At 43.3% G+C, this 21260-nt stretch overlaps 2 protein-coding genes across 2 annotated transcripts in view; one reads left to right on the top strand and one right to left on the bottom strand.

Moving 5' to 3' along the window:
• Window positions 1-167: 167 nt before the first annotated feature.
• On the bottom strand, window positions 168-6003 carry LOC103371335 (E3 ubiquitin-protein ligase TRIM39-like). The gene is made up of 2 exons (XM_008300632.1): window positions 5975-6003; window positions 168-2934 (listed from the first exon to the last, which is right to left on the bottom strand). The coding sequence occupies exon 2, from the start codon at window positions 2914-2916 to the stop codon at window positions 1228-1230; it is 1689 nt and encodes a 562-aa protein (XP_008298854.1). The 5' UTR covers window positions 2917-2934; window positions 5975-6003; the 3' UTR covers window positions 168-1227.
• Window positions 6004-7987: 1984 nt separating this feature from the next.
• Window positions 7988-21260, top strand: part of LOC103371337 (neurotrypsin-like) — a 22656-nt gene continuing 9383 nt past the window's right edge. Inside the window, exons 1-8 of the mRNA XM_008300634.1 lie at window positions 7988-8048; window positions 10320-10562; window positions 12909-13047; window positions 13153-13331; window positions 13534-13681; window positions 17832-18010; window positions 18343-18484; window positions 19487-19707. Of these exons, the coding sequence (XP_008298856.1) occupies window positions 7988-8048; window positions 10320-10562; window positions 12909-13047; window positions 13153-13331; window positions 13534-13681; window positions 17832-18010; window positions 18343-18484; window positions 19487-19707 (1312 nt within the window). The remainder of the gene's footprint in view (window positions 8049-10319; window positions 10563-12908; window positions 13048-13152; window positions 13332-13533; window positions 13682-17831; window positions 18011-18342; window positions 18485-19486; window positions 19708-21260) is intronic.

Below are 21260 nucleotides of genomic sequence, written 5' to 3'. Positions count from 1 at the left end.
ATAGTTTAACCTGAACTCCGTCATCATTACACTTTTTTTTCTCCTCTAACTTCTGACACTTCATCTGCTGTGTTTTAATTAATTAGTGTTGGTTTGCCGCCTGTTTCTAAAAAGGCAAAGCTGAAGGCACCATAGTGTTACATGTGTGGAGCTGAAAACAACGAACCAACAGACGAAATAATTTAATCATAACTACACATAAACTTTTAAAACACTTTTCAAACTGCTCGGCTGTCACATGTGAGGATCTGCATATTAACATCGCTTATCATCGCTGCTCTCTTTTTCCATTTCTCTTCTACTCCTCAAACCCCCTCCACCCCCCATCTGATTCATTTCACTTATTTAATAATTTAAGGTCCCCTGCTTTGTTAACTCACCCAATTACATTCTCTTACAGGTAAATAATTAATCAAGGTAATGGTGTAGGCAAACGTTTTCAGTCAAATTGCTTTCGTTCTGTGTAAATCTCATCTTTGGATTTATTCTAAAGACTCGGTTTGCATTCAAGGCACGTCGATGCTTCGCATAGTTTTTTGATGATTAAAAAAAAAGCTGCTTTAATAGAATAAAAAGGCGTTTAAATAGTAAAATGCTTCAGCTGCATTTTTGTAAATAATCTCAAACCTACTACTTGACGTCAAAGGCATCTTATCTAGAAAATTTGCCAAACTTAACACTATTTATCAGAGTAAGAGACTACAAAAAAACCAAGAAGAAATTGTTAGAATTTCTTCTTTGACTGTTTTTAAATGATCCATCAAAAAACAAATCTATGCATGAAAACCTATTTTAGCAAAATCCCGTTATTCTACAAATCTACTTTGAAATGTCGCCAAAAATAAACTGTTTGCTGCGACTAGATTTTGTAAAAAACTAAAAAATTCTGCACTCATCTGCACACAAAAAAGTTTTTTTGGCTAAACAAGTCTGACACAGAGCAGATAGAAGAGAAGCATCAAAACATATTAAAAGCTTAAATAGAAAAATATAGTATGTAGTTGTTATTTCTTCTTAGTGTTGGTAAAATGTTGTACTTGTTAAGCACAAACAAAACAATTCAACTTTACCTTTTTTTTTTTTGCAATATAAGTTTGTTATAGTAAAATATATTTGCCATTGTTTCTACCTCTAGTCGTACTATTTCCATAGAAGTGCAGGACTTTACAGTGCAAAAAAACCCACCCAGAAACTGCTTGGAGTTCACAGAGTTTCTGCATATTCTGCTCACTCTAAATGACAAACAGGAACAATCGTCATTGGCTCCAGATTTGAACCATATTCATCATCACACGGGTTGAAGTACGGATAGAGCTCCTCAGTAAACCAACACTCAGTAAAGGAGTAAATCGGCGTCGCGGTCTCTACGTCATAGAACGATATTTCGCCTTTCTCATAATCCACAAACACTCCGACTCTCTCCACTTTCCCCACGTATACGGGCACATTTGGACAACTGAAGATTTCAAACTTATCCACCAGGAACCAGATGGCCCAGAGTCCGCTGCCAGAGCTCCGAACAAGAGCCCCTCTCCTCTGGATGGACGCCGTGGCCACGCCCAGACACCATTCTGTCTTTTGGCCCATGTGGACCTCAAAGTAAAACCTGCCCGAGGAGAAGCCGCTCTGTCCCAGAACTGCGAGGTGCTCGGTGAACATGCTCGGGTTCAGGATCTGGTTCGCCCACAGACCTGAGCCCATGCTGTACCTGACCTGCTTCCCGTCGCTGGACAAGATGAGCAGCGGGTGAGCCGTGTCGGGATCGAGCACCACGTCCACCTCGTGCTGCTGCATGAAGCTCAGCGTGGCGGCGTTGGACACGTCGGCGCTGCCCGAGAACCTGCTGATTTCTGTGTTCATTTTGTCCAGCAGCACTCGCAGCCGAGACGCTGATTTTCTCACAGATGTACCGAAGTGCTGAACCTCCAGGTGTCTGTTGCAGCTGACGGCGGACAGGTCCATGGTGTGTGGCAGCAGCGGCGCGTTCAGGTAGCTGCGGAAGAACTGGAGCTGGTCTTTGGTGTGTTTCAGCGCCCTCAGCTTCACCGTCGTCCTCTGCAGCTCTGTGATCTCGCCCTCCATGTCGCTGATCAACCCGTCGGCTTGCTGTTCTGCTGCTTCCTGCTTCTCCTCCACCACCCTGACGAGCTCCGCCTGGCTCTTCTGAATCTCCAACACCAGCTCCGTCAGGTCCTGCGCGCTGTTTGCGATCACCTTCTCGCTTTCCGTCTTGCTTTGCTGCACCGACTCCTTCATGCTTTGCACCTTGTGGAGCCTTTCCTGGATCATCTGCTGCACTTTGGCCTCCGTGTTCTCCACCTCGTCCCTCATGCCTTCGTACGCTCGCTGCGCCTGAACCACGTTGTGCCTCGTGTGGTGCGAGCTGGCGCAGACGTCGCACAGCAGAACGCCGTCGTCTCTGCAGAACAGCACCAGGACCCTGTTGTGCTGCTTGCAGATCTTGTCGTCCAGACTCGGCAAAGGTTCCAGCAGCGTGTGTCTCTTCAGCCCGGCAGCTCGGTGATGAGGCTCCAGGTGAACGTCGCAGTACGAAGTCTGACACTCCAGACAGGACTTGACAGCTTTCTTCTGGGCGTCGGTGCAAACATCACAAAGCACCGCGCCGCCGGAGCCGACCTGCTCCGGATCGGCGCTCCACATGCGAGCGCCTGTCACTTGAAGCGACACGAACTGCGACGCGAGCTCCGCGATGAAAGTGTTGACCTTGAGATCGGGTCTCCTTTGAAACTGCTCCTTACAGACGGGACACTGGCAGACCGGAGCGCCGTCCCAGTAGGGCGTGATGCAGGACATGCAGAAGTTGTGTCCGCACGGCGTGGAGACGGGGCGGACGAACACGTCCAGACAGATGGGACAAAGAAACTGCTCCTCGGATAGCAGGCTGCTGGACGCCATGTCAAGAAACACAGAAACCTGTTGAATTATAGTAAAAAAAAAACATTAAAGTCTTGATGTGGGAAAGCTGCAGAAAAGTCAGTTTAACAGAAAGCAGATGCAGTTTCGAGCAGCTGTGGCAGAGTATCTGAGCTACATTTTTAGGAGCCTTTTAAATAAACCAGCAAAGTTTCTGTTTCTTTTCTGCGTTCGTTCACAGGTGACGTTCACTCCGACTGTGTTTAAACAGAAACACAACTGCTGCTCACATGGTGGTGAAATCTGACTCATCTGGTTGGGTAATCACTTAGTCAAGCAGATTTCTTTTATTTTTTTGATGGCATCTGACCCGACTACCTGCAGATGCTTGTTCACCTTCATGCTTTTACTGGTTATTTAATAACTGATAAAATTCACTAAACAGATGTTACGCTTCGTTTTTGCACTGATGTCTTCCTTGTTTTGCCTTTTTAAGAGACGGTTGCCTAAAACTAACCAGTTAGCAGACTAGTAGACTTCACTTAATGCAAATTTACTTCTGTTTTCTGTAAATCATGTAAATTTACTTCCTATATAACCTGCTTACAGACATTTACCGTAATGTCTGGACTATAAGCAGCTACTTTTTTCACACGCTTTGAACGCTGCGGCTTAAGCAACGACTAATTTATGGATTTTTACAAATTTGTGTCGAGATGTAAGTGACATTGAGAGCGACGACGACAGAGAGACTGAGGAAGTGTGAGACGAAGTGATTCTGTTCAACTCCAACACTGAAGAAGACGACTTTAGTGGTTTTATTGTGCAGGAGGATCAATGACTTTTCCTGATAGGCTGCTGTAGTTCTTATTTTCTTAACCAGCAGAGTTACAGCCACTATTCGGAAAAAAGCATATTAGTGTACGTTACCGGTACGTATTTAATTAAAAATGTAAAACATCTTTCTGTGTGCATATCTCATGTTACCACGTGGACACCTGCAGCCTCTATACGTCCACGTTTTTCTTTCTAAAGTTAGCGGGTGCTTCTTATATCCAGCTGCGCTCAATAGATAAATTACGGTACATAACATCCACATGTGTTGTTTAACTCCAGTCCAGCCGTCTGCTGCAGCCGTCAGCAGATGATCAGCCATGAAGCACAGCTTCAGTCCTTCCACATCTGTCGGAGTTTTGATGCACAAACATCATCATCTGTGTCGAATTGTCCTTCTGGTGCTATTTCCATAAAAAATGTGTCTTTGCCGCCTCGATGTCTCACACAGACTGCGCGCTGAGCATATTGATGAACATCGTTTTGTTGTTGATTTTTCTGAATAAGTGTTGATGTCTAATCCGTTCTGTTGTCATAGATTCGACAGATTTTCTGTGGATTGGACAGATTTGTCTATTGGGTGACGTTTAGCTGTGTTTGCTGCTGTTGGATGAACTAATGGAAGAAAAGCCGAAAGCAAACAGCAGCTGAGAAATCACAATATTTTACTCTTCTGAACACGTTGATCAATCTCAGTAACTAAGCCACGGGTTAAACCTTCAGCGTCACCAACTCACAGACATTCCTTCAAATTGCCTTTCAGATGCTGCGCCACACCGAACAAACAAATGTAAAACCTTTTCTTCTTTGCCTTTAATGAAATCCACACCGTCGCCGCAACGCGAGAGGAGCCGAGTGTGATTTATGCACACGCAGCAGGCGACTGCTTTGATTATTTCAATCTTGTGTCACGTCGTCGTGATCACACGGAGCTTTATTAACCTAAATGTTTTCCTGCAAACATCAAAGCTGCAGATTCAGCTTCTGCAGTAAAAACCAACCAGTTGTCAGTGTCGCTGCTTAAAAGCTAAACAATTACTGCACTCATTTATTCATTCAGATAAATAAGAAATAAGGCAACAGTGAAAACAGAACCAGAATTTATCCAACTGAGCCTTTAAGTCGCTCTAGATGGTATAGTTAGCAACGTTTCTTTTTGTTTCCTGAACCATGAGTTAAATACAAATGATAAAAAACTGTCTGTTTATTTAGATCCAGGCTTATATACATTTGGTGTTACTTTCCTACTTCACAGTGCTTCAGGCAAACCTTCTTTCCTTCAGATTAATTTACTAGGTTTCCTACTTCAAATAATTTAAAAGGTGCCAGAAGTAAGTTTATTTCTGTCGCGCTTTTATAAACCAGAGTTACTTTACAGTGCAGTGTCATGCAATATTAGTGCACAAATTTAAAAAAAAGAGAATAAAATGAGAGCGCTCCGACTCCTCTTTGGCCATTTAGATCGAAATAATTTGCAGATTTCAAATTAATGCCTTGTTGGGAACTAAATGTGAACATTTCTGGCTTTTATTTTAAGCTGCCTTGGAAATATTCTCATTCGAATACATTTTTAAATTTCAATTTGCAAAAAAATGTGCATACAGTAGGTTTAGAAATGATCCCAATCTATTAAAAAAAATAAAAAATAAAATCACAATATTTATATTTTAGAGTATTTTTTTTAAGGCAAATCATAGATGGAAGATCAGAAATTGCTAAAATAAAATAAAATAAAATAAATAAAACAATTACAATAGAAATAAAATAACTATTTGAGCGGGGAAAACTGAGTTCTGATTATTTTAATTCTGGACTGACCGTCTCCATCCGGACCAACATGGCGGTGACGCAACACTACACTGACCAATCAGATGTCCACGTGATAAGGTAATAAAAAAATACTGCTAAACTCATTTTATGGAGCACATTTCTTAATAGAGGGACAAAGTGCTTCACGAAAGCACCGACAGCGTGAAACGTGGCCGACATTTAGCAGAACACGTATTTACTTAAACGCCCTTCACGTAAACAAGACAAAGTTTATTGACCTCATAAACAGCTGCTGGGAATAAAAGAATAAAACAAAAAACACGAGTGGGAATTTACTCAGAAAGAAAGTCCGACGTGAGACAGCTGCAAGATAACTGGCTTTTATGGTTTAATTATTTAACTTGAAGCATTTTGCTGCGTTTCTCATCGGAAACGCTAAAAAACAAAACAAACGTATTTTACTGGTTCTGTGAAGGTTCGGTTCGGTGTTACTCACCTACTTGTGCTGCTGCTGCTGCGGGTCTGGAAAGCACAAGAATGAGAAGCAGATGTGTGTTTGGTTGATTCCTACGAAACGAGTTTACTTTCAGTTTCGTTTTGGTTCTGGCCTCTTAAAGGGACAGACACGCCTTTTCCAGGTTTGGACTCTGATGATGGATGCTTCTGGATATAAAGTGATGAAATGATGCAGCTGAAACGTTTATCACGATGATATGTTGGGTTTTAGTTAATATCGGTCATGTTTGATAATCCAGTTTAAGTAGAAAAAAAAGGTTAAAGTTGAATTTAACCACATTACTTTGAATTATTCGCCTTAAACTCCTTCATCAAGGGAATTTTAAAGTTAACACAACATGAAAAAAAACACAAATATGTATATTTCCACACATAGGGTGACCTAGCGTCCTGTTTTCACATCCCGTCCTGGTTGTTTTTTATAAATTGGTGTCTTGGTTCTGTCCCAGAGGAGGCATTCTGTAAATGTAGTGACATTTTAAGGCATCTTTGAGTAAACTTCAAGTGTCATTTGAGGATCTTGTTGCTGCGCCAAGTGTCCTGGTTTGTAGTAAAACGTGGTCATCCTATACACACATAAATGCAAATAAATACGAATTATTTCAGCTTGATTAACTCTAATTAACAAGCAGTTTCTGGGCGTTTTTGCTCGCCGTGGGCTCATTTTTCATTCCAACATAAAGTCTGGCACCTCGATGGAAACAGCATGGCTAGAAGTAGAGGGAACTTAAAAATGTCTTCTGTGCACTGTGACACAGTTTAAATGTCATAAATAATAAAAGAAAAAGAGAAAGTGAAAGTTGAAGTTCTGTCTTTGTTTTGCAAAAGTGGAATTAAAAAAAAAAACCCTGGTATCTGCATTTACAACATTTTTCCAATTTCCCACAAAGACCGGAAAAAATATGACGTTACATATCACAAATGTTTTACTGCTTTCACTTTTAATTTGCGTCCATACGTGTCTTATACTTAGCCACAGAAATGTCTGCTGAAAAGTCCCTAAAGTTTGTGTCGCACGTCGGTCGCTTCACGAACGTCTCAACAGTTGAGGCGAGGATCGAAGATGTTTTGGTTTTTCACAGAATCTGCTCAATGCAAACAGTTTGTTTTGACCATTTGTAAATGTAGACATGTAGAATAAAATAAATTAGATGAAATATCACAAGTTTAAGCTCAGATTTGGGTAAGTTTTCTGATGAAGCATTTAATGACCATTAAAAAAGTTAAAAATCCAAATAACCTTTTTGTTTTTACAGTTTGTTTCTCTGATAAATCGTGTAAAGTCGGCTAATTTTTAAAGACAACATACCAAATAAAGCAGCTGACGGGTTTTGGGGTTTAGAGAGTTCATTACAAAAACACAGCTGACAAAAACCCCATCATACTTTCTCATAAATCAGCAATTTTATAATCAAAAAACATATAAAATATAGAAGTGGCTGCGGGCCTTGAATGCAAACTGGGTCTTTAAAATGAACCCAAAGATGAGATTTACACAGAACCAAAGCAATTTGAGTGAAAACGTTTGCCTACCTTGATTAATAATTTACCTTTAAGAGAATGTAATCGGGCGAGTTAACAAAGCACATATAAGATTATGAGAAATCGTGATTTTAGGCCCGGATTCGTTAAAGTTTTCTGATGGAGCGGCACGTCAGAGAGGAACAGTTGAAGGTAGAAGGTGTAATTTGGGTGATTTTTAGGAAAAAGATAAGATGCTGCAGAGAGAAGTCAGAGTGAAGCAAGAACAGGTTGCGGTTACGAGTCTTTTCCTAAACCTGGTATCACTGGATGTGGAACCCACACACATCACTATTCCCCCCGACATCAGCGCCATCAGAGCTCGAAGCAGCCCTGCAGGGACAGGACTGTTCACCATTTTTAGCCTGCAAGGGCAACCACTGCTCCTCCTCAGCCTCCACCGGGGGGAGATCTGTGGCCACGAGTCGGGTTGACACGAGGCTGTGGACTAACACAAGCCTCAGGAGGAGAGATGGAGGGCGAAGAGGCTTCATTTTCAAAGGAGCTGATCGGTTATTTGAGAGCCAGAGAAGGTGCACGCTTTGCATTTTTGTCATGCATCTGATGCGTTTAAGTGAAACCATCTATCTAACAATTTTCTCATTGCTATTGATCAGGCGTCTATCCCCGCTACGTATCACTATCAGTTAATTGCTGGGGCCCATTCGCTGTTATTTATTGTGTGAGGATAGATTTCTACGTTTCTCTCTAGTGGTTTCCTTCTTATCTTCCTCCAAATTGGACCCAGTGTGTCTCTGAGTGTGTGTCTCTGCACGTGTTTTTGTATTTTGTTGGTCACCGTGCAGCACAATCCGCGTTAGCGTGCGCGCGAGAGGTGGGCACGAGGGTTGCACCGCGTAGATAATGTTGCAGGACGGCCAAGCTGTGTGCGTCGCCGAGATAAGGCCGTGGCTGGTTGCTGAAACACCTCCACCATTAATCATAGTTCAGTTGCTGCTGGGCCTGAAAAACCCCTTAAAGCTTGGGTGCAGAGGAAACACTGGAAACCTTGAAGAAGAAGAAGATACAGAAGCACCGGGGGAAAACACTCGAGTGGAAATAAAATAAAAAACGGTCGATGCTGTGGGTTTTTTTTTTCTGGTTTGGGGGATTTTCTTTCCTTCAAGTTGGAATGAACCAAGAAAGGATAAAAAAGGAAGAAGAAGAAGAAGATAGAGAGAAAATAAGGGAAGAGAAAATAGGTGCAGTAAAAGGAGCGATAAACAAATGCTGTTAAGCAGTGAAGCATGAGAGGAGAGAAGAGATAAGCAAAGGCAAAAGAGGAGAAGCAACATTTGAATCTGGATAGTTTTAGAACCCCAAAGCCTAATATATATATAAATTAGATAGATAGATAGATAGATAGATAGATAGATAGATAGATAGATAGATAGATAGATTTTATTGTCTGTCAAATGGTGACAGAAATTCTCCTTTGACGAGGCTCCAACAATAAAAACACACTTAAGACAGAAGCTCACAAAGTACAGACGTCTCACAGCTAGAAGGTCGCTGGTTCGCCTCCCAGTGAGGACACCCGGGATCTTTCTGCGTGGAGTCTCCATGTTCTCCCCGTGCAGCGTGGGTTCTCTCCGGGTTCTCCGGCTTCCTCCCACAGTCCAGAAACATGCTGAGGTTAATTGGTGATTCTAAATTGTCCGTAGGTGTGAATGTGAGTGTGCTTGGTTGTCTGTCTCTAAGTGTAGCCCTGTGATAGACTGGTTACCTGTCCAGGTGAACCTGCCTTCACCCTGAGTCAGCTGGGATAGACTCCAGCCCCCCTAGTGAGGATGAAGGTGTAGAGATAATGGGTGGATGTTTTATAGATGTTTTTGCGGCCCAGTGGGACTTTGCACCGTCTGCCTGATGGAAGTAACCAATTAACCAATAAAAGATTAGATATTATCACAACTTTAGCAGGGATGAATTGCCACAATTTCTTGATTTATTTACTTATTTATTCATTTGATATCTCAAGAAATCTGACTAAAATCTCATGGAAATCCATCCGTTAGTTGTTCTATTCCAGCCCGGACTGACAAAACATCAACCTCAGAACGGTTCGTGATGTACTCAAACTCACAAACACGTTTCAAAAGATCCATTAAACAAAGATACGGAGACGCTCTCGCCTGTCTGTCGTGTTCCTTTTATAAATCAACCCCAAAAAAAGCCCGATTGAAAGGCCACTTTAATTCAGCGCTTTGTATGTTTTTTGCACCTCTCGGTGCATTAGTACATCTGGTGCTTTTATGCCTGTTATGTTCTCCGCCGTAATTCCTTTTCATTGCCGCGTGATGTAAGTTTTTAATCAGCCGCAGCTCACAACACGCTCCATATTTTGTGGCCTAATTTTTTGCTGCACTTTGATGTCAGCAGTTTTCCCTCCTCAGCCCGTCTGAGCTTCACTCTCACACTCCTGCTGCTCCTCAGACGAGATTACTGGAGGTATCTGGTCACCGCCGTGTTAAACGAGGCTGCTTTCAGGTCACGGTAGCTCCACCAGTTCAGTGAGGATCAGTAGCCGCTGACTGCATTAGCCGGGATCCTGCTGCGGCACTGGACGGCATGCGAGAGTCCTCCATGTAAGCCTTTATGGTCAGATAAAATGCAGACATGGGGCTAATGTGATTTGAATAAAGCTAATTCCGCTCCTCCTCCTTCCTCTCTCTTCTCCCTTTTGTTCGCATTGTCCTCTCTGACCCAAATCCTCCATCTTTAATCCCAAACATCTTATTCTTCTCATCTTCCTCAACACTTACTGACTCTTCCCGTCCTTTTTTTCCCTCCCTCTGTGTGTGCAGTGCCTCTGTCCTGCTCTGAGGGATTCACAGAGTTGGGTTACTACAACGGCACCGTGTCCCAGACGGACTCTGGTGCCCCCTGTCTGAAGTGGACCGAGTTTCCGGACTACGTCATGCAGTATCCGGGCCGCGGCCTGGGAGACCACAGCTACTGCAGGAACCCGGATCGGGAGTCCAACCCCTGGTGCTTCTTCAGGCAAAACTCGGGCGCCATCGGCTGGGCCTACTGCGACTGTCACCAGGGTGCGTCCACACGTGTAGCCCACATTCACCGAGCTATTTGTAATCATAATAAAAATAGATGACAAAAAACATCGATTTAAAAAAAAAGTCGCCCACCTGAAAATGAATTCCTGCTCCTACATGTGACTGTTTTTAATATTGAAGTTATTAATCACGGCAGCGTAACACAGGACGAGCCGCTCCCACTGATAACGATCATCATTATTATTGATTAATCTGTTTATATTTTCTTCACTCATTTCCCAACCTCAGGCGGCGCAATTAATCACAGAGATCAGGAGACGAGTAAAAGCAATAAGAAAACAAATTGTCTAACATTTTCCGGTGAGATTATAGCTTTTTGCCTCCTCTGACATATTTCCCTCTGGACGGCTGGCTTTAAAGCAGAGAACCCGCCCGGTTTGGCTGCATCAGATTGTCCGAAACTGCACATGAATGTTTCAGCAGGTCGTGTGAATACGCAGGGGTTTGATGGAGCGACGCGTTCAGCGCTGCATACTGAACATCAGGAGCTCTGCTGGTAGCTCAGCGGGTAAAAAGAGCTCGAAAGCCACATAAACAATCGTTATCGGATAAGTCAGTCAAGTTAAAGTCATGCTCGGTGCTTGTGACGCTGGTTTTATGCTGAGCTGAGCGTAGCAGCTCAGAGGAACAACAGACCGAACCTGCTGCTGGACTAAAGGCGGCTGTGTTGGACGATGTTGCGACACACTGAAGAGCCTTTGATACAGCTGCTCCCATCTATACCTCCTCATCCTGTGTACCTACTCCCGTGGTCCTAGTCTGAAAGGCAGGATCCACAGGTCACCCCAGGACTAAAACAAAGAGACAACCACACACACTGACACTCATGTTGTGGCAGGAAGCCGGAGGACCCGAAGAAAACACCTGCAAACTCCACAAAGATCCGACCTGGAGATTTGAACTTGCTCAAAGGAAAAGAAGCTTTGGTTTTGTTGGGTTTCCCTGAATAATCTGATGAACCTTTTTGACTTACGCTATGAAGTGGCTCTATACAAATAAAACTGTACTGAGTTGAGTCTATGTGCTGAGAGAATCAGGGCTGATTTGTAATTTCCACCTCTAGGGGGTGGGTACAGTTAATTTCTGGGGCTATTTCTTTCCAGTTGCTTGCAGAAGGAGCATTTACACAATGCTAAACATGCCGGCAGCGTGGCGAGGCGCTGAGCGTCTAGTCTGTGCTAACAGCTGTGTGCTTGGTGCTGCTTCTGGTCGCCGAAAGTTGAAAAACATTGGGTTAAACACTATGTTCTTCACTTTCACTGTTATCCAGCCGTCCAATCACAGTAGAGGAAGAGGGGCGGGACAAATACTAAACCAGCCAACCAACCGTCACAACAGCTAAACAACAACGGATTAGAAGTTAATAATGCTGATCCATGTCTGAACTTGACATCAGATGACCCATTAGATGATGGACCAATAGTGACCTCCTCCACCTTCTACTAGCTCCTCATTATATTCTTATTTAAAGGTGATTTAACACATACAAAGAGGTTGACCGTAAGTCTCTAACTGACTTTTTCCTTCACCCACTGCTTTTGATTGGGTTGTTGGTTACATTTAGGCCTTAAAGATGAGGTCACCAAAACTACTTGGTTGGCTTTAGGCACCAGAACAGTTTGGTTTAGGTATCAACATTACCAGTTACACCTCAACTCTATGTGGTTACGTTTGTGCACTGACAGTACGGGGTTAGGTTTAGGGTTAGCGACCACTTCGTAAACCACATGTGACAAAGCTCCTTTCACTATCAGAGGGTTTACATGCACTTAATCACATGATGCAAGAAGTCCCAGATGTTATCTGAGTTAGTTCACCAGTGATAGGAATGGATGATAACACATACTGAGCGTACAAGGAGGTGGAGGAGGTTCCTACCGGTCCAACAAGATGCTTTGATAGCAGGCTGGTTTGTTCGGTTGATAACATCCGAATCAGGTGAACTGAACGACAGTCCTGCTTTATCGCAATATTCATATGAAAATAAACGCATGAGGAGCGTTTTGTTCGTCGGTCCTGCCCGGTAGGCTGCAGGCAGCTGAGTCAGCCCGTTGATCTTGTAATTACCTCTGCAGGAGGAGCACCTGGCCTGTTCAGCTGGCGGACGCTCAGCCCGACAGTGATGCTTTCAGTTTGTTCTGCTGCCCCCAGCTGGACAAAATTCACATCCTGCATTAAACAATAGATCAATTATGAAGATGGGAGTTAATTTATTCTGCTGCTGTGGCCTCATTTGACTGATGAACACACTGTAGTGTTTGTCGTTTCCTGTTCATGTGACTGTTGCTGCTGAGCATTAAAGCTGCGTCTCTGTGGTTTTAGGTGCGGCCCGTCTGGTCGGCAGCTCGTCCTCCGGCAGCGGGCGGGTGGAGGTTTACCTGAACGGCCAGTGGGGGGCGGTGTGCGACTCCCACTGGACAGACAGGGACGCCAGTGTGATCTGCAGACAACTGGGTCTGGGGTAGGTGGAAAAAAATGCTTAACAATGCATTGCAGTGATGTCTGACTGTCGTGTAGAATTCACTCTCACTGGTGTTTGTTTGTTTGTTTGTTTGTTTGTTTTCAGTGACATTGGCACGGCGCTGCAGCACTCGCAGTTCGGCTCCGGCTCCGGCCTCTTCCACTACGAGCGTCTGGGTTGCCGCGGCGATGAGAACACCCTGAGCAAGTGCCGGAGCAGGACGTTCGTCACCGGTGACTGTAGCCATGGAAACGAGGCGGCAGTGGTGTGCGCGCCTCCGGAAGGTCAGTGTGACATCCGCGGCGTCATGGCAACCGGACCTGAACGTTTCCCCCTCACACACCTGAAACACACACATTCATCTTTCTGCATTTTAAACTCGACTTGTTTGTGTTCGTTCCTACTTTTGCGTCACGTTAAACGTTTGAGGGGCCGTTTAAGGCCGGTGCTGCTGGATGTCAGGTGTTTTTCCGCTTCCCTTCGCAGGCAGCGGTCCTCCTCTGCGATTGGTCGGAGGCGAGGAAGACTTCGAAGGTCGCGTGGAGGTGTTTCACACGGGAAGGTGGGGCTCCGTCTGCGACGACCAATGGGACGACAGAGATGCAGAGGTGGTGTGCAGGCAGCTCGGTTTCGGGTAAGTATTTAGGTCTCCCCCGGAGGCCCTAAACTACAGGATTCACACCTAAAATCACAGCTGAAGGTGTTACATTGGGACTGTGCATTTATAAATAAGGTCATCCTACATTCCTCCTCTTACCTTAAGACTTTCTGGATCCACCCTCTCATTTATGTCAAGAAATAAATCACACATATACACTTTATTTGTTTTAAAAGAGGCCCAGTAACTTTCTAGAACACCTGGGCACCGTAGAGTCCTGCAGCCAAACAGGTGTAAAAAGCCCATCTGTCTGGGACTACTTTCAGCTGTGGATTAATACACATTTGGGGCTTGTGATTGTGTTTTGCGGCAGCAGGAAGGTGTGTGTGTGGGACTGTCAAGATAAAATACAGTGACGGTGTTCTCTGTACTGAAGGAACACCCAGTGCACTGATGTGTTAAATAGTTTTTGGACAACAATGGCGCTCCGAGGCACAGAGGAATAAGGCTTTGGATGCACACACAATACTTGTTAGTTGGATCAGTGTCACCAGTTTTATCCTTCAGTGGGCCACATAAATAATGATGTAAACTGCAGGACGAGCTCAGCTGCTGCGTTGTTTCCCTCAGAATAATAAGACGTTTGCTGTGGATGGTTGGTGCAAATGTAATTAGAACTAAATCCACTTCTTCACTTAAATTTAGTTTAAACTGTCAGGATGTTCTGTCTCCAGCCGTGAACCGCAAAAACAGAAGGAAACTGTGAGTTTTCAGTTTTCCAACGGCCCTCAAACTACTCATCCGTGAGGTACGGTTCCATCATAACACTTAATCAAGCTTAAAAATCACAATATTTCCTCATTATCACTTTATTCCACATATGTCTCATTTTAAAAAATTGCTCAAAATGAAATTTTTACATTTACCAGATTCTTTAAAAATCTAAAAATTTTGCTCTTCTCAACACAACTGTGGATCCATGAGCGACTCAGCTGCCACCGACGGGGATTTAAGAAAAAATCTGGAAGTAGTTGTATTCAGTTTTGGCTAAACTCGGCTGAACTGCAGGCTGTGTTTAACAGAGCGATAGATAAAATTATCTAAGTAGTGAAATGTCTATAGTTTGTGGAGTCACCCTTTTATTTTCTGAGCCCACAGTGATTAAAAATTGCAAAAGGAGTAAATAAACCCATGAACTTCTTGGAGCTTAGAGGGTTAAAACAGTAGAAAGGCCACCAGAGTCGACAGTCGTGGGTCATTTTCAATAATAGAAGCAACACACTCGCTTTCAGTTCTGATATTTTCAGCTGCAGAGATCCATCGCTGCCTAATTAGGAGTGAAACTGAATTGTTTATCCGATGTGCTTGAGTGAGCTGGAAATGTTTAGTATCAAGACTGTCCGGCAGAGCACGGGGGTGTCGCTTAGGTCACGGTTTTCCTCACCTTGTCAGGAAAACTCACTTCCGCTGTGGCAGGCAGGTGTTTCCTCCTCTCAGTGTTCACAACCCTGCAAGTGTCAAACAGCGATGAAGTTGTTGCTGCGAAGAGAAAGAACTCCTTCCACGTTCGACACAAAACACCCAGGGACACCTCACCATCTGTGTTTGTGCTGGTAAATAATTGATGTCTTGACACTGATGCTCGGATTCTAACTGAGCCGCTCACAGGAACTGATCTGTTCTGACACTTAAAGACGAAATCAAGCGAAAACGATTTGTTTTTCCCCACTTGGATAGTCTCTTTTTTTTTTCTCCTCTCTTCTGCAGTAGGTAAGTGTGTCAAACATGTGCACACTTTTCATGTTGACAGATTTTTAGAAATCCTCGGTCTCTATCGTAAAGTACCAGACAGTGATAACACGCTGTTACGAGTGAGTTCAGCTTTTAAATGTTAGAAATATGAATGAAAAATGTACTTTTCTTCTTCTTCTTCTTCTTCTTCATCTTATTATTATTATTATTATTATTATACAAAAAGTAGTTGGAGCAGTAACACCTTCATTATTACTGTTATATACTAAAACTATTGCCTAATATTACTGCTGCAATAAGGTAAAAATAAGCAAATTTTATCTTTGTGACTGCAACTAATGTTTATTTTACATTATTATATTTATTTAACGTTATTATACTGATTAATTTGTTCATTATTGTCTTAAATAAAGTCTAAATCTTGTCAAATGTCAAAATTATTACAACTAAATTGAAATAATTAATAAAAAATGAATAAAATCCTCGTATTTAAAAGGCCAGAAACACAAAATATTCATAATTTTTTACAGAGAATGTGTCAAAAATAGTTGTTTATTAGTTTTCTCTCATTTAACTAATTGGCTTGTTGTAGTTTAATCTTTAACAAAGTGTTTAGTTTTATAAATTATTCAAGTTTGTGAAGCTGTCAGACAACTATAGTGGAATAAAAAGTACAATAAGAATTGAAATGGAGCAGAAGTACAAAGTAAAAGTATAGTAAATACTCTAGTAAAGTACAACTACTTTAAATTTGTGCTTAAGTACAGCATCTGACAGTAAACTCAGTGTGATTTCTGACCACATTCCATCTCCCGTCCCTCCAGCTATTTATTTTTTTGCCTGTTATTCCAGATTCACACTAATAATATCAGAGGAGAAGCTCGTGGTCGCCACAGTACGACAACATCGGCATCACAAACCCTCTGTGTGTTATTTTGAGGTTTAACATCAAGTTTTAACACAGCACGGATACACACACACACACACACACACACACACACACACACACACACACACACGCAAAAGGGCTTTTTATAACATTTCGGCATCAATAAATCAGCACCACATGAAGCAGCAACATCCTTGTAGCGGTTCATTATTTATGATCCAGATGACTGATATCGGCCGTATTTACAGAATATTTGGTCCGTTTCTGTGCAGCAGTGGAGAAACTTCAGGTTTACATCCAGAAGGTGGACACCTGTAGCGTCAACACCTGTAAAATGATGTCGTCTTAATGCACTTTATGGGCAGGGATGTCGCTCTAATTTGACCCAGATTGAAATATCCCAACAAAAAGGGTTGTTATGAAATGTTCTACAGACATTCAAGGTTCCCTGAAAAGACTTCTCGACAATATTTGCCACGAACTAAATACCAGCATCATGTACTTTGTGTTTAGTGCAAATTAGATGTTAATATCAGCACCTTTAGCTGCCGGCACGGCCGTAAACTCTCAGTGTTGTTGGCATTTAGTGTTTGATTATAACATTTGCAAAGAATTAACAGTTAAAATCAATAAACGGTGCTATGACCTCGATCAAGTGCAAAAGGGAGACGCAGCGGGAATAACAATTAAAATCTAAATTAAAGGCCAAATTAAATGCTAACAATATGGGGTGGTCGAAATTATAAAGGCAAAGGCGGGCGGTGTGCACAACGTGGTTGTTGCATAAAGAGTAAATTAAGACGACATAATGAAAGTGGAATCAGAAGTAGAGACAGTGACTAGCTTGCAGTAACGATGAGCAGCCACCTGCAGAGAAAGTACAAGCACAGGTTAGTAACTGGTGGCTAGTATTTAAGGTTCTAATGGTGTCACAGAAAAATAGCACCATACTCAACCCACAAGGACAAAAATTACAGGGACATTAAACACCTGAGTCCTGCTGGAAAAGCAGACAAACCACAGCATTTACTGAATAAACAGACCTACTACGATCATCCATCCATTATCTAGACACCAACAAATGCACAATTCTAAGAAAATCCACATGACTGCATTCAAACTCACCACAACATTATCTTGATATGTTTAATGTCCAAACGTGGACAATCCAGTGGGTTATAGTCAGCATGAACCCCAACAGGAGACCCGGACGAGCCCCCATCTACTGTGATCTGACTCAAGTGGCCACGAGTTTAAAGAATATTCTATTAAACCAGATTAAAGGCTAAACTACACACTAATAATCGGTAGAGTTTTCTGAAAACAGGTGAATCCCTAAAGGCTAGTTTTGTCTGTATGTGAATGTTTTATGTGAGTAAACGGTTGTACAAGGACACCGTTGGGATGCTCATGTGTTTATTATATCTAACTCTGACCCTGGGGATTCAGATACAGGCGTCCTGAATGTTGTTCACCAGCATTTCTTTGAAGCCGAGTGAAGTAGGCACAACGTTGACGCTGACTTGCTTCCTCCGTGTGTTGCAGCGGCGTGGCCAAGGCCTGGTCCTGGGCTCACTTCGGTCAGGGTTCGGGTCCCATCCTGCTGGATGCCGTGAAGTGCACCGGAAACGAGCTGTTCCTGGATCAGTGTCCTCATGGCGACTGGGAGCAGCACAACTGTGACCACATGGAGGACGCCGGCGTCTCCTGCAGCCCTTACACAGGTTCATATACCACACACACACACACACACACACACACACCGATCGGCTTAAAGCTGCTATTTATAGCCTCCGAACATCAATAAATCATTACGGCATGAAGCAGCAGCATCCTGTGAGTGACAAGCAGAAACAGGCTTCGTGGGAGCTCAGAAGAAACGCATCCACTCACGTGACTAAGATTAATAATTGATCTGAAAATTATACTTTAATGTTAATGGCACATGTAGCACCAATAAAACTGAACCCTGCCTTCAGGAGGCTTTTATTTGGAGGCTGCTTTTAATCACATTTACGCTCCCGGGGGGCTTTATAACGGCCTCGAACTGTTTCAGATGGCGTGGTGCGTCTGGTCGGAGGAGACAGTCCGTGGGAGGGTCGAGTCGAAGTGTTTCACAACGGCGACTGGGGGACGGTGTGTGACGACCACTGGACCCAGCAGCACGCCGAGGTGGTCTGCAGACAGCTGGGATACAGGTATGAATACCTAAACAACACACAGAGTCCCTCACAAATACAGTTTTTGGGCAAAGTACAAATAGTTCTCATGGTTTAGCTGTAATAACTTTACTGTTTTAGTTTGAGTCTAGTTGCTCTCATAGCATCGTTTACATCCGAGGCAGGCAGCTGTTTCCAATAAAACCCTCTGATTAAACCACCGTACACCGTCTGCTCAGCACCAAACTGCAGTCAGACACAATTAGAGACGAGCAGGTGAACATCGTGCATCACCTAGCAGCTACAGAGTGCTGGTGGAGACCAAAAACCGGCTAAAATAACATTTTTTTCCTCATCTAAATAAAGTAAAGTAGTTTAATCTTACTGTTAAAGGTTTTAAAAGAGCGAATTCCAGTTTAGAAAAGTCCAGATTTTTGATGTGGACATTATTTACAGTTTTATTCGGGAGAATTTATAGCAAAAAAAACCTCAAATATTTACCATTTACCATTCTTTAATGTACCTAATTTTTCTTTCAAATAACAGCAGATATCTCTAAAGGAACAATATATACATTTTTGGGTTTAAATGAAGTAAAAAAAGAAGCTAAAGAGCCAGATATTTTACTTTGGTGCTGGTGGAGACCAAAAACTGAGCAAAAAGTACTTATTTTTTGTCAATATTGCTACATTTGAGTTGCCTATTTGATCATGAGTTTCTGTGTTATTCTGTGGGTGAATGAAGAAAAGTTGGGACAAAAAAGAAGAACTGTGGTTGGTGGAGTTTCACTTATATATAGTGCTAAACTTAATTCAGTTTTATACGTTCTAAGAAAACTGCAGCCTGCTTATTTCCCCAGAATGATTAGAACACTAGTAGGAATTTTATCTAAAGCAACAATCCCACCTTGAAACATCCTGGATTTAGCTGAACAACCAAATGTAAATTTGCAGTTTTGAGTAACTCGATAATTTTCCTCCAAAGTCTACATGATGTGATGAATCATGCCGACACTCAATCACAATCCTTCTCCTCCTTCAGGGGTCACGCTGAGGTCGTGTCAGACGGGACCTTCGGCGAAGGCGTCGGTCTGATCCTCCTGGACGATGTGCAGTGTGACGGATCCGAGACGTCCCTGCTGGACTGTAAACACGGGATCTGGGGTCGGACCGACTGCTCCCACAGCGAGGACGTCGGCGTTCGCTGCAGAGGAAGGTCCAGCCAGGAGACCAACGAAGTGCCGGTTATCGCACCTTCAACAGGTGAGGACGTCTACGCTTTAGTTTTCCTTTTTATTTATTCATTCCCTGAGCTTGAGAGGCTTTGTTCAACACCTCAAAGCTGCCCAGCACAACCCCAGTCTGTAGTCGATGTCTCAACAACAATAACGTCAATAAAAGCTGCTAAAAGCATTCAAGAACAAGCTGCTATCTTCACTAAAATGTCACTTCTTACGGTTTCCTTCAGAATCCAGATTATAGACGAGCTAAACGTCTGACTTAGTTTGACAGTTTCTGCTGGATCTACGTTTTGTGCAGGAGTTTGTCCGACTTTTTTGTAAGTTTTTTGTTCACTGCAAAGCAATTATTGTAAAAAGGAAAGAAGAAATCTATCATTGCACCGCACTGCAGAAGTTCGGTGGCTGTGCAACAGCAATTACTTTTGTACCACAAAGGGCAAGCTGTCACTGCATAATGTTGGTGTGTTCTGCCAGACTGGGAGCTATTAGAGAGGCCACAGTCGGCTCTCCTCCGGTGTGTTGTACAGCTGCTTGCATGTGAAAGGACTGCAGACTCACAGAATCCATACAAGACGCTACTCCTCACCTGCCTTGTTTGGAGTCCAGGCTTTTCTTCTGTTACTCATCAATGCCACCATGTCACACATTTGCATAACGGACTGGAATGACCTCAAACGTGCAGGTGTTTCCTCACTGGAGCATCTTCTGGTGGAGCTACGTCTGTATTTAAAGATCTGCGGTTACGCTACATGACCAGTGGGCCCCTGCAGAAAGACACAGGATGGTTATTTTCAGCCCAAACCTTTGAGTTTGTTCTGACCACAGGAATCGCCTTCGTAGAGCCTCTTTCAGAGCTGAGAAATAAGCACCTACTCCATCACAGGTACATCTGAGCGACCATGAAAAACTGCTGAGGGTCTCAGTGCTGATTGGTTAAAGTCCAAGAGGACAACAAGTGCCGCTTTTCTGTTAAATGGTAAATGGTCTGCACTTATAGAGCGCTTTTCTACCGTCATACACCAATGGTGACAGAGCTGCCATGCAAGGTGCTGCCTGCCATTGGGAGCAACTTGGGGTTCAGTGTCTTGCCCAAGGACACTTCAACTGTGGAGGGGATCAAACCGCCAACCTTACGATCAGAGGACAACCTGCTCTACCTGAGTCACAGCCACCGTCGTTGAGTCTTCTTCTCTCAAACATTCAACATAAAACTCCCCTTATTAACTAACATAACAAACCCTCCATGGTTCTAGTTCCCATTCCCAGTATCTACTACCTGTCGCTGATTTTACTCGAGTTGACATCGTGGTCGAAGCTACGTCAAGATGGAAACAAAAACCCTGAAAAGGTTGATAGGGTGGCTGTTGTTGGACACGTTTGTGCCACTTTGCACGTTCCTCGAGTCCCAGCAGTGGAAAACCGCCTCACGTTGCTTCACTTTGAACGACCGGCTGACCAATGGGAGCAGACGAGGCCTGTAGTAGGGCGACATCAAAGAGACAGGAGCTGAAAAGACAGAAAGGAAGAAGAGGTGCTGCAGCAATGTGCAGTTAGAGGAATGTAATGTGGGTTTTT

Source organism: Stegastes partitus, unplaced genomic scaffold (assembly GCF_000690725.1).
Source record: "Stegastes partitus isolate 25-593 unplaced genomic scaffold, Stegastes_partitus-1.0.2 Scaffold1566, whole genome shotgun sequence".
NCBI classification, from domain to species: domain Eukaryota; kingdom Metazoa; phylum Chordata; class Actinopteri; family Pomacentridae; genus Stegastes; species Stegastes partitus.
This window is presented reverse-complemented; position numbering and strand designations above follow the sequence as displayed.

What these genes read in the sequence shown, in the direction of transcription:
- LOC103371335 (XM_008300632.1), bottom strand. Translation starts at nt 2,916, where the DNA reads ATGGCGTCCAGCAGCCTGCTATCCGAGGAGCAGTTTCTTTGTCCCATC.